The sequence below is a fragment of the Hesperophylax consimilis genome, chromosome 9 (assembly GCF_061612785.1).
Source record: "Hesperophylax consimilis isolate HC1 chromosome 9, BYU_Hcon_1.0, whole genome shotgun sequence".
Taxonomy (NCBI): domain Eukaryota; kingdom Metazoa; phylum Arthropoda; class Insecta; order Trichoptera; family Limnephilidae; genus Hesperophylax; species Hesperophylax consimilis.
This window is the reverse complement of record NC_142844.1, coordinates 4,295,156-4,308,732: the sequence shown is the minus strand read 5'-3', so window position 1 is coordinate 4,308,732 and position 13,577 is coordinate 4,295,156. Positions and strand designations below refer to the sequence as shown.

At 35.5% G+C, this 13,577-nt stretch overlaps 1 protein-coding gene across 1 annotated transcript in view; it reads right to left on the bottom strand.

Moving 5' to 3' along the window:
* Nucleotides 1-4,202: 4,202 nt before the first annotated feature.
* LOC149420813 (uncharacterized) overlaps nt 4,203-13,577 on the bottom strand; it is a 54,280-nt gene continuing 44,905 nt past the window's right edge. Inside the window, exons 4-5 of the mRNA XM_089635122.1 lie at nt 8,361-8,598; nt 4,203-4,455 (exon numbers count right to left, since the gene is read on the bottom strand). Of these exons, the coding sequence (XP_089491248.1) occupies nt 4,203-4,455; nt 8,361-8,598 (491 nt within the window). The remainder of the gene's footprint in view (nt 4,456-8,360; nt 8,599-13,577) is intronic.

Below are 13,577 nucleotides of genomic sequence, written 5' to 3'. Positions count from 1 at the left end.
GCTAGATTAATCTCATATAATTGAGCTTAGTGTTGACCCTCGGTGTTGGTGAAAGCCAGATAAGTGCCCCTGCGTCGTGGATCTACTCTTAGTAAGTGGAAGAATAAAATACTTTTTTTTTTTTTTTTTTTATAGTCAATACCTCACAAGAGTCCCAACTGCTCCCGTCTGGAGCCAGTGAGACTATGGCATCCCCAATTGGGGGATGTTGTGAGGCTTAAGGTAAGTGGGGAAGGGAAAGAGGAAGGTGGGGAAGTACCTGGCTATTCAGATCTAGTCACTAAACACGGCTAAAGCCATTTGGAGCAACGTTTCAATTCTGAATGGTGGTCTTACACCAGGGCGATACTGGTAGTATCTTCCACTCTGGAACGTGCCGCAAATATACTATATATTATTTTAATTAATTAATTGTGAAATAACACAAATTAATCAAATAAAATTTATTTGCGCACGCCGGGTTCGAACCCGCGACCTTCGGAATGGCAGTCCAATGCGTTACCACTGGACTATGCCGGCCGTCAAACTTCGATTCCTCCCCTTTTCCTTGACTCTTCCCAATGGAATAGTTACAGTGGGAATTAAAAGTCATACTTTTTTGTAAGGTTTCACATATTGTTTTTAAACGCCAAATGCAGGAAAGGTTTTTTAAATAATTTGACGCAATTTGTAAAGAACAAAACATAAATGAGTTTATTTAACAAAAAAAATAAAATGACATATTATTTAGGTACTTTCCGACAAAATTTACATAAATTAATAATTGATAAGGTAATCCAGTACACTAAATTTATTGTATATAACCCATTGCATGATTGTAGGTACCTTTTCAAAACATAAATAAATAATTTTTATTTATTGTATGTAAAATACAATAAGGCGAAAAAGTATTTCACAGAAGATGCGAAAATCTTGTTTTGTGTTTGTATTGATTTTTTTTCTTAGCTTTATATTTTTGAAAAACTCACAACCCAAAAAATAGTAAAAAAAAAAAAATGAAAATGGACACTTGACCATTGAATTCAACATTTTAAACACAGTATACAGGTTACCTAAATAATATACATGTTACCTAAATAGTTTTTAAATATACGTAGGTACCGTCTTTAATTAAAAAATAAATAAATCCTATACATTGTTTATTACACATTAAGCATAACATATTCTCGAGCTCATAAAGCGCTTAACTTATTAATGAATTTAAATTAATTAATATTATTATAATAGTTTCTGCCAAAGTAAATATATTCTGGTAGAAGAAACAATATCGACAGAAACAAAAATAGTAACAAATGTCATTTATGTATCATATATTTCGGTTTTAAATGCATTATATTTTTCATATAAAAAAAACATCTACGACGACGACTTTCGTGTTTTGAATATTTTCTTAAATAATCATTTTTCACAAAAACATATTTTTAATTTCTTATATTCATCTCTCTGTCAATCTCCTACGCCTCCGATTTGATTTGAGATTTTCACGGCCAAAAGGATTATAGTGATTTATTTTTTAGGTATTTAGGCGTGTTGCGCTAACTCCTTCTTCAGCCAACGTTTTGGACAGCATTATTGACTCCACCATCAGGGCAGATGTGTCAACAACACACACCTACCCCGATTATGAACAATAATGCTAATCTGTAATGCTGACCGAAACGTCGGCTAAAGAAAGAGGTACGTAACAGGGCATCATACCCCAAAAATAAATCACTATCTACGCCTTCATTTATTTAGAGAATATGCTACCAAAGCTTTCTACAAGGAATCACCTTCTTTTACTTCTGGTCCCCTTTCTTATTAGAGGTCGGCTATTATCAGGAAAATCTTTACCATCCAAGCTACAACCCTGAAGGAGTAACCGTTCACAACTGTATTACTACGCAGTGTTTTCGTACGTTAACGTTAGTCACATTTTTGAACTTAAATTGATAAATTCATCATCAAAACCCAGTTGTTTGGCAGAAATTCAAATGTCAAATTATTATCAAATGGCCATTCGGCTACATTTTGTTTTTTTTTTTGTAAATATAAAAGATCCACGCTAAACGCCGCTTCCATATGTCTTTCAGCTTTCTACCATCAAATCGTAATAAGGTGACAAGCTTAGTTAACAACATGATAATTATCCTCTTCTGATTCTGCCGACACTGTGTTCAAAAGCAGAGACTTGGGATGGGTTTTTCACAGAATTTGAACAATTCATCAATTTTTAAAGCTTATTTTCAAGTTCTGTTACTATTTCAGTTTTGTCAAATAACTGGCCAGTAATGATATATTAACAAAACTCACATAGAACCTTGAAAACAAAACTTGAAAATTAACTTTGTAATTTGATGAATTTTTCAAATTCAAAAAACAAAAATAAAGGATCGGTTGTTTTACAGAATTTGAACAATTCATCAAATTTTATCGTTCATTTTCGAGCTCTGTGAAGGTCCTATTCAAGTTCTGTTATTTTATCATTATATGCTAGTTGAATGGCCTTTCGATGGCGATGTTACATTTAAATTCTGCTAAACAACTGGGCTTAAATCATTCTGCAAATATATTTCGTTCAACCAAGACACGAGAAGTTGCAGATTTTCCATACTATTAGGGTTTAAGCACAAAATCAGCAATTCAATTTTATAATATTAATATCTACGTAATTCAGAAAAAAGTAAGCGTTTGCTTTTGGAAATAGAAATGATACACTTCTATAAGAGGAGGTTATATCGAATACTCAATTGGGTATAATAAAAAACGTAGAAGTGAATATAAAATTTAGGATTATTACCAAATCTACTATATATTGTTGAAGGTATCTGATTTCTTTACATAACTTAATTACGTGTTAAAAATTTGAAATATTTACCAAATAACCATAATATTAATATAAACGTTTACATTCTTACATTACATTTTTAATTAAGAACACTTATTACAAATATTATGTATCCTCTAAACATAGAAATAAATTTAAGCCTCATATTGAAATAAAACGAAAAAGTGCAATTTTCGCTGATGAATTTCATAAACAATTTAACAAAACAAATCGTTAATATTTCAAAGGAAGAATTTTAAAAACTCGTTTAGAATTAATATTATATTTAAAAATAAAGAATATTTACAGGAACTTAGAACAAGTCTTTAACAACGTAGAACTTTAAGGAATATTTACGTCTGGATAGAACGTGTTATAAATGCAATTCTACGGAAAATCGTCTACGCGTTATATAAATTATCCAAGCATTATTTGAACTGAACAGTGAAATTTAATATTACAGCCAATCAGTAACATTCATCTCGTCATCTCTGGAGCTGTATGTTTTTTATACCCGTTTTTCAGACTGCTCCAAAGGGTGGGATTAGTTTATTAAATTGATCCAGAAAAGGAAGGCCTCTGTAAGAAGAGCTCCAGGAAAATAGACAGTATTAGGATTTAATTCCACGTATTGCACACGAGTAATCATGTTAATGGAGTGGATTCAGAATATCGCAGATGACATGACTTTTTATAAGAAGTTGAGAAACAGTTTTGGAAAGTCTCATATTTTTGTTGTTAATTTACAGATAGATACACTAGAAATACCCATCTCCAAGTCAAAGTTAAAGAAACACTTGGCGTCCCTATCAGTTTAATGCATCGCTTCCACCCGCTTTATTTTCCAACCTTATCTCTTCCTCGCTTCTTTATGTGAATACCACACAAAAGTCCCAACTGCTCCCAAACGTTTGGAACCAGTGAGACTATGGCATCCCCGGTTTAGGATATGTTGTGGGGCTGGAGGTACTGGGGATGGGAAAGAGACATAGAAGAGGAAGGTGGAACAATTAAGTTCTGGTCACCAAAGGCTTAGTCCATTTCAAGCAGTCTCAATACCAGGACGATACTGAGAGTATTTTACACTCGCCGCAAGTATTCTATATATTAATGAATAAATTGTGAAATAACACATATTAATCAAATAAAATTTACTTGCGTACTCCGGAATTTAAGCCCTCGAACTCCAGATTGCTAGCCTTATACCTAGACCACGGAGGCCTTTAAACTTAATCAACTACTCAAATCTAAGAAATATCATTTTCAGTTGAAGATATTTTCGTTTTTTTCCAATAGGTACACTTTCCTCACTTGACTTGTTTGAAATTAGTCTATTTTTTTAATACTTTCTTTTCCAAGCCCATCTTCCTCTTGACGTTGTGTGATGTGTGTCTGTCTAGTTGTAGGAGTGCGAATGGGGATGCGGGTGTGAGTGCGGCGAGAAGGAGTGCGGCTGGTAGGGCCAGTACGGCGGTGGGAGAAGTGGCGGCGCGCCGGGGGGCGGGGGCGGCAGCGCCAGCAGGGCGGCATCCCCGCCCGCGCCGCCCGCCGCCTGCGCCTGGCATGCCACCATCAGCCCGTGGAAGTCAAACTTGTAGGCGTAGCGCTTGCCGTGCACCTTGCTCATTATGTTCTTGTCGTAGTAGTATCTGCAATAAAAATAAAAATAACAAATAATTTTTTAAAACTTCCCATGAATTCGACAATCTCGTCGAGCATGAGACCACCATAAAATTCTGCAGGTCGCAAAGACTGCAATGGGCTAGACATATTGATATGGATGTGATCTAGAGGCAGACTGACGAATAGATGGATAGACTGTGTGGAGAAGGATCGAAGGAGGACAGGAAGGACTAAAGACCGCAGGCAGCAGGGAGCGTTTGTGGGGAAAGTTAAATCCTATCCCAGAATGTAGCGCTGTTATGATGACGATCCAAAATAGCACGTTTATGTCATTATATTCCCAAGCCTGCAAATAGGACAAAAATGGCTTCAGACAAACCTCACACAGGAAGGTGTTCCTTCGGATCCTTCACACTTCACACCATATACAAAGTGGCCAAACTCGACCGCTTTGAAGAAGAAAAACAAATGAAGGATACTTGTGAAGAACCCTGAGAAAAAAAAATCTCTCAGAGAAACAAGGAACGGGAGTTAGGAGTCAAACATAGAATAAAGAAGAAAACTAGAAGTGCCTTTAATACAAAATTGATTGGAAATAAATGACACCCTTGACTTAATTCTTTTCGCGAACGGTGTCTCTTACACCTACCTGACATTGTGTGTCACCATCCCACAAACAACACAGTTAAGCACAGTTTTTATAGGAAATTTAATGCAAATGTCAGATTTTTGTATCGCAAAACACGTTCACATGGCGTTTATTGGGTTCTTCTTTATTTTATAGGGTCGAAGGAGACTGTACTAGACCTCGATTCCCGATTAATTCAGAGGCGGATTTGCCCTTAGGCCTATGTAGGCCCGGGCCTAGGGCGGCCAGATATTAGGGGCGGCCAATCGTGACAAAAAAGTCACAGATGATAACAAGAAATTACTTCCTAAGTACCTAAATATTGTACGTACGAAATAGCGATATGCAAGAGCGTGTTCACACACAGCACATAGCGCGCCCCCACGCCCCGCAGCCGCCCTCGCCACACCTATCATGCTCCGTCGCTCGCCCGCTCGCGTATTTCCAATCCCTACCGTGATTCAGTTGCGCTTGTGACTGAACCGCGTTAGGTATTGCTATGCATAATAGCGTGTTCACACACATCGCTCGCCATACTTTCCAATTTGGAATGTACGGCGAGCGATATGCCGAATACTTTCCAATTTGGAATGTACGGCGAGCGATATGCCGAAATACGCCATCCCACGCATATTATAGCTCTATGTGAACACGCTCTTAATCACCTTACAAAAGCTATAATAAATAAATAAATCAGAGATTATAAAAAAATACAATAATAAGATGCTATTTATTCCAATTATGAACTTTCCACTGATGATAGTGAATAATAAAGTATGACATTATATAGGTATTTTCTTTAAAAAATAAAAATATATATATTTTTAGTTAAAATCTATGAAAAAGGGGGGGGGTGGAGGAACGTAGGAATAGGATTAAGAGGCAAAGGATTTTTATTTCTTTTTAGCATTGTTCTAAAGTAGCCTACGGAGTTCGGATTTGTGACATCTATGGTCAAAATAGATAAAGCATTGCAATTTGCAATAGCTCCGTGTTAAAATAAACGGCTGGTCAAGAAAATGTTTTAAATAATTACAGTAAATGTTTTACGAATGGTAGGAAATGTGGTCCATTTTTGGACCGAAATAAATCGCTTTCTTGTTTACGACGTGTAAAAAATTATTTACGCACAACAATGGCGGAGCAAAGGCTGAACAATCTTGCTTTGCTTAACATAGAAGCAGATTTTTTAAGGAAATTGGATTGCGAAGATCTAATTAATGATTTTGCTGCACTTAAGTGCAGACGAGAATTGTAACTGCCAGATTTTTGTTTTGAGTTCAGTTTTTTTTATGTTAGATAATGCTTTACGTAATTTTTTTTACCACCGTTTTAATTTGTATTTTAAGTTTAGTTATTATATTCGAATATGTACCTTAAGTTGATTTTTATTTAAAAGAGGTGCTTATTTCTTTTATTTCTTTGGAGACTAAATAATAACTTTTTATCCAGCCCGTATCTGGCAACCCTAATTGTAACTGTGAAACACTTATATATTATTGTATGAGAATAAACCTGAAACTAGTTAAATAAATTAAACCTAAAACTGTTTTAAATGTTTTGTTCAAATCCTTGAAACATTAGAAAGTATTACAAACTAGCAGCTATTATAGTTAATTAAATTTCTGAATCGATTTCGATAAAAGTTGTCAATAAAGTAAATTCATTATGTAGTCTATAGTCTTTATCAGGGGTTTCCAAACAACGGCCCGCCAATGTCATCAATCCGGCCTGCGACAATCGACAATTATACAGTAATTGAACTAGCGAATTTAGCAAGCGTATTTTTTTACATTAATTCCACAAAGGAGGCTTTGAGGAAAATATTTTCCCTCACGACCTATGTCATCTTAGGTGATGCTGTGTGGAGGGTATTTTTAAGGAAAGGAAGGATTGGAAGTTCTGAAAAGGAAAATGTATGAGGGGTGGGTAGGAATCTGGGGATTAGTGTGTCCAGGAGTGACATACGTATGAATACATCCCTCCAACTGCGGTGCAAGGCGATGGATCCGGCTGGAAGAGTAATCCAGTCTCTCTCGATCCGGCCCGCCACGCAGCAGGTGGGCAGACGTATCCGCCGCCAAGACCTGGACAAATCTCACCCCATGAACCATGAATGATAATGGCAGGAAAATTAAAACGGTTTTGACCCTAGGAACTTACTGAAAAGTTTGGATACTCCTGGTCAATATGATGGGTACTGAGAAAGGGGCGGCTACATGGTCTGGGGCCTAGGGCGGCCAAGACTGCAAATCCGCCTCTGGATTTAGTCATTCCACTTAAACTCGTAGTGGTTCAACCCACACGTTGTTTGAGTGGAATGACGTTTGACATTTGGCATATGTAAGTGTGTAACTTCGACGAGACTCGAGAATAAGAATGTTTACCAATATATGTACTTTCGACGGCAATTGCGAGCGGCATGGATTGTAAAATCGATACCCAGGGCGCTCATACCAGTGACATCAACTGTAAATTGCCGGCTTCATCTTGAGGGTATCTTAGGTATGGATTTGCAAATGAAAAACAGACTTTAAGAATGTCGTCGGATAACTTACTGTCTGAGCCAGTTGCTTCCCTATTTATTGCGCTAAAAATGTACAAGGTCTACACGTGTTAATGGGGTTAGTTATTCTTATATCTGAAAGGGATGTATGGGAAATTGGATGAATTTAAAAAAATAATAATTACTGTGATGTATGGTAATAAGTTGAGTATTTAAGCGATAGATGGCGCTAGTCATAAAGCTTACTCCAGAGTCCGTCAGATGTCGCTAGAGTGTAACAGATGCTTGTGAGGTTATAGTGACAGGGAACAAGGTTCTCAAACGAGAGAATTACCAACCCTCTGATAATGAACAGTGTAGCTAAATCCAGACCTATTTATTGTAACGTACATAAACACAATTATAAGTAGAACCTTTTACTTTTTAACAAAAAGTTCCCAACCCTTAAATTTGCAAAGTTAGACAGATATAAGGTCTCAAGGTAATTCAACTTTGCAAAGGCAACATCCAATGTGTACGGTGATAAGAATCTTATCAAGATGAGCCTTTGTAAAAATTGCGAGAAAAGATAAAAAAAGTCTTATTTATAACATTTTAGGTAATAATCTTCTGCTGTCCGATACAGAGGTTGCGAGGTGGATAGTGCAGGAAGCCAAATAGGGCACACAAGAAGGAAAACTAGACATACAAACCATAAGAAACCAAGACGAACACAATGGTCACCTATAAAAGATAAACACTATGGTTATCCTGGGAAGGGTGATTTTTGATTCAGTAGATATAATATAATATCTCACCTGAGCGCCCTGCTGAGCTTATCGTAGTTCATGTTGGGCTTGGCCTTGCGTTCTCCCCAGCGGCGGGCTACCTCGTCAGGGTCGGCCAGGCGAAACTCACCCTCACTGCCTTCCCACGCGATGCAGCCGCCGTTGGAGGAATCACCCAGCAGTTCGAGCAGGAACTGCCACAACTGGATCTGCCCCGAACCGCTGGACACCAGGCGGTGCGAGGCGGCGTTCAGCACTTGGTACGGATCTGCAAATAATCACATATTCAAACATCTTTAAACTAGCAATAGACCAACTTTAGTTTTGTAAGCAACACACGGGGCTGGCCCTATGCGGGCGCAATTGGAGCAGTCCGCTCCTGGCGCTGAGCTGCCGAGGTGCTGATAATACCTAACACGCTACACAAAAATACAAATCATAAGAATATTATTGACTACTGTGAACACCTACCTAGGCGTTATGATAAGGGGCGCTAAAATTTTATTCGCGTCAGGCGTCGTTTAGCTCAAGGCCGGCTCTGCCAAGACACAGCTTTTATGCGTAACATAAAGATACACGGGGTTAAAACAAGGTTAAGCCAATAAACGTTCTAATGCTGAAATTGGTTAGAAAAATGAGTTTTATTATGCCTTAACCCTTTTGAAACAAGTAACAAATATCTCCGTATTTTTTGTATTGCTTCTGAAGGATATTCTTTTTGGTGATTATATATTTCTGCTGGGTGCAATCCTTATTCCACCGACAAATACCTTAAATTTAATGACTGACAGCGTTTTGGCTGTTTTGCTTGGATTAGGATCCATAATTATTAGTATGATTGAAATGTAATATTTATATTAATGCAATTATACGGTCAATTAATATTTTATAAAACAAAACAATTGCTTTTGGGATAAGATACTTTATCTCCCTAATAAAAAATGACAATTAGAAGCCTAAAAATTGAAAAGATATATATTTTTTTAATTATTTTCAAATAATTATTTTAGGTGTTATCAAGCACAAAATATGGTCGATATGTGGAAACAAACAAGGGCAGTACTGAAAGAATTAAAATTAATCAAAAGGTAAAGAGAAGTGGAACAGAAATATGAGATAAGGAGAGAAGTTTTTTTTTTCTTTATTTTATTCGTAAAATATATTTGTATACAGTTTTTTACATGCTTTTTGACTACCACGCTAGACACATGTCCGTATTATACATATACATGTTCATTTTTTAATTTATTATTTTGTTAAATGCAATTTATTTGTAAAATAGGTAATACTTTAACTGGTTTTCTAGTTAAGTAGTTTTCACAAGAATAAACCAACCGTATTGCAAACTGTTGATTTTAATGAGATAAAATAAATATAACTAAATATAAATATGAATATAAATATAAATGGGCAAGTAAACAAATGATTCAATTGTTGATATAATGAAAATAAAGATAAATTAATTATTTATTTAAAAAAAAAATTTTAACAGAACTTAAAAGAAAAAAAAGAATAATAAATCAAATGAACTTAATTTAGTGATGTCAGGCATACTTTAAAATAGTTCCTTCCCTCCATAAATAACCAATTCTGAATATATAATATTATTTACATGATTACATACAGGAAAAGAGTTGAAGTAGGTGAATCTGAAAATAAAAATTAGAATAATAGCATCAGCGTAATATAAAGTTTTTGTTGAAAGTTAAAATTAACTCTAAATAGAGATAAAATTTTTGCTCGAGAAATATGAAAAAATATGAACAGTTTTAAGATGTAATGCAAAATGAATAATTTAACCAGATATTTAATAAATTAACAATATTACATATCAGCAAGTTTTCTCCGTGTACACATAATGTATTGATTCGTGATCATATGCATTATGTGCTTCTGTTCGATATGTCTGAAGATTATTGATAAACATGTCGATATCGTGAAACTGTGGTAAACTGCTTTATTTAAAATTATTAATGACATTCATTCATTTGGTAGACGTAAATTAGAACCTACTCGTACATAAGTTACCACGAGTACATAATGCTGGAGAGGTAGGTAATCAATATATGAATCATTTTTATAATTTTCGCGCTCTTCGATCCACTTAAAAGAACATTTTTGAAAAATCTACCAGGAGAACAAGATCTTGAAGAGATAAAACAATCAAAGTTATTAAAAATCACATAATCTGACTTTACTTGTAAAGAAAATTATTAACCTTATGAAATTCAAATAAAATGAATATCATTACATTTCAAATACAGAATTCAAATCATTTTTCGGTACAAGAATATAATGTTGTCCGTCAGTTCCAATTTTGAAAATGACAATTGAAATAAGTTTCTTTTAAAATATCATATTATAGGTAGGCACTGAACATACTTTGTCTGAAATAATGACGAAATCGATTCGAATTTTAAAAATGACACTTAAACAAACTTGTGTCTTGAACCAAAGTTACAATCACTAAATTACTAATTATTAGATCACATGCAATGTACAAATCTTCTTCTTATAATGCTCACAACTCTGGAGTCATGTTCATCCAATATTATAATTGTATTATTCAAACATATTTAAACTAACCAATCAATTAGAATTTAGTAAAATTTCGAGATACACCGTGGTTCACGCTCTTAAAAGTTATCTTTAACATTCATGAAAATTTATTGGAAAACTCTTTTGACCGTTAAAATCGATCTCTTCTATTCCAAAACCCATTATACATTTTGAAGAAGTACATCTCTGCCACGGAGGAGGTCATTTAGAGTAGCAAAATAGTAGAAAAGTATCTTCTCTGTAACTTTCAAATTCATATTACAAATGGAAATTAATAATTTTCAACGCTCAATTGTAAAATTATGGAAAAAATAAAATAATAGTGTACCATACGGCGCCTAAATATAGGCAATCTACAGAGCATATTCACTGAGGAAAATAGTTTGCCTCTTCTAGTCTTCTTTTTTAAGGAAAAGAAGGAGAGAAAGATCTGAGAAGGTATAAGGTTTAGGCAGGAATTTAAGGATCGGTGTGTCCAGGAGTAACGGAAATTTCATTATATCCCTCCCACTGCGGCGCTACGCGATAGGTCGAGGGACCACTTTGAGAGATCAAAGGGTCTCCTCAAACCAGTCTCTCTCGATCTGGCACACCACGCAGGTGGTGAAAAGACGCATTCTGAACACACCTCACTTGATGAAATCTAATAAAAAGTTCCCGGGGCGGCGGCACCCAAACTTGCCTCCCAAATTTTAATTTTAAATTTATTGATTTACTGTGGTTTTTCAATTGAAACTTCAAAAGATGAACTGAAGATAAAGTATTAACCTATAATCCAGTTCCAGTCGCAGACAGTTACGTAAAAGTCTGTGTCCTGTTTGTAAATATCTCAGTAGTACAGACACAAAACAACAACAGAAATTATGTGAAGAGCGTAAATCTATTTTAGACGGGTGATGAAATCGGTTAATTTCAGTCTGTCAGAGAGTTTAGCTCCGCCCAGAAGTGTCTGCAGTAGCCGTATCTGAATACAATGGACTTGAATATCCTGCGTGTAATAGTGGCCAATCCTTAGTCACACCTTGCAGACAGACGGTGAAGCAACATGCTGTGGACAGTCATTGGGATTAACGCCGTTACTCATCTTATCATTATCCATTCATATTGAATACGAATGATTAAATTACAGATGTGTCAAAAAATACTTCAAACGGCGCCAACAAATCATCTCCTCCCAGACAGGTACCTATATGGAGAATAATGATCCTGTTAAAAATGTAATTAGTCTTTTAGAATATATCGAAACACGTGTTGTTTCCTAATATATATCATGACGGAATGTGACAATATCTGTGTTTGTATGAACACGTATTCCGCAGTCCTCATAAAACATTCGCTTTGAATTGATACTTTGTTAGAAACTCTGTCAATGCATTCGTTTAAGGCCAGTCCCGTTTTGAACAGATAAACGAATAATTTGAACCGTTTTTAATAAATTAACACTATTTTATATCAGATTTTCCGTGTATCATACGCTTTGCAGTAATGTTAAGTTACTCTTCAATTAATGTATTAATTGAGTAACCAACACCTGTGCCATATGTCACCTCAAGTGGTTCGTTACTTTTGGTGACTAAGCAGTGGTTCCCGGATTCACAGGATGATTTTTTTTAAAGGTTTTGGCGGCGGATGCTTTTGGCCTCTAAATATGTGACAGGCCGGGTGGGGAGAAACCGGCTAAGGGAGACCCTCTGATCTCTCCAGCCAGATGATCTAATGCCTTGCATAGCAGTATGAAGGATGGATTCATCCTTCTGTCACTCCTGGACAAACTGACCTCCAGATTCCTACCCACCACTCATACTTTTTCCTTCCTTTCCTTCAAATGACCCTCTAATGTTTAAAAAAAATTGTAATTAATTGAAAATTGATTAATTTGTGCATTTTAGACAATTTATTATAAATGAAAGGTAAATTTAAAAGAAAAAGCTGATAATTTTATTGGAGTTCAGGTCAGTGGAGAGATATATACTTCCAGTATCGCATTGGTGAAAGATCACCATTAAAAAATCGAAAGGTTGCTATAAATAAATTTTGCCGTGTTTGATGACTACATCTGAGTAGCCAGCTACTTTTTAAGCTTCTTTTTTCCACCTCCACCCCCTTCCCACTCTTCTAAGCCTCATTACATACCTCAAATTGGAGATTTCGTTGTCTCACGGTTCCGGGCAGTTGGGAATCTTTTGCGGTATTCATATAATAAAATTTTTATCTTTAACGCTTCATTTACTACTTTACTTACTTCTGAGATACATCTTTGCGTTATCCAAAGCAGAAAATACGCCAAATCAGCGCAATGAATAGGATGCAAATTAATTTTCAAAGCTGGTTTAAAGATTCATGTAAAAAATACCTATTGCATAAATATGAATAGGTACGTCGCACACTTTCGTCTCAATATTATTTTCGAATATTCGAAATTTAACGGACTGACCACAACCTATTAATTGGAATTTATGCCCGCCGTTTTAAGTTCAGTGACTAATCCACCACGCTATGCGACAAGCAAATTATGTATGTTTATTAGAAAAAACGAAGAATCCACTGTGTTAATCAACTTGTTTACGTGACAGATTTTCTTACTTATTTGACGGTCGTAAAATTTAACAAAATATGCCGGGACCCACTCAAAAGTATTAAATTTAGTTAATTAATCACTGAGGTTTACCACAAACTATGGCACCTGCC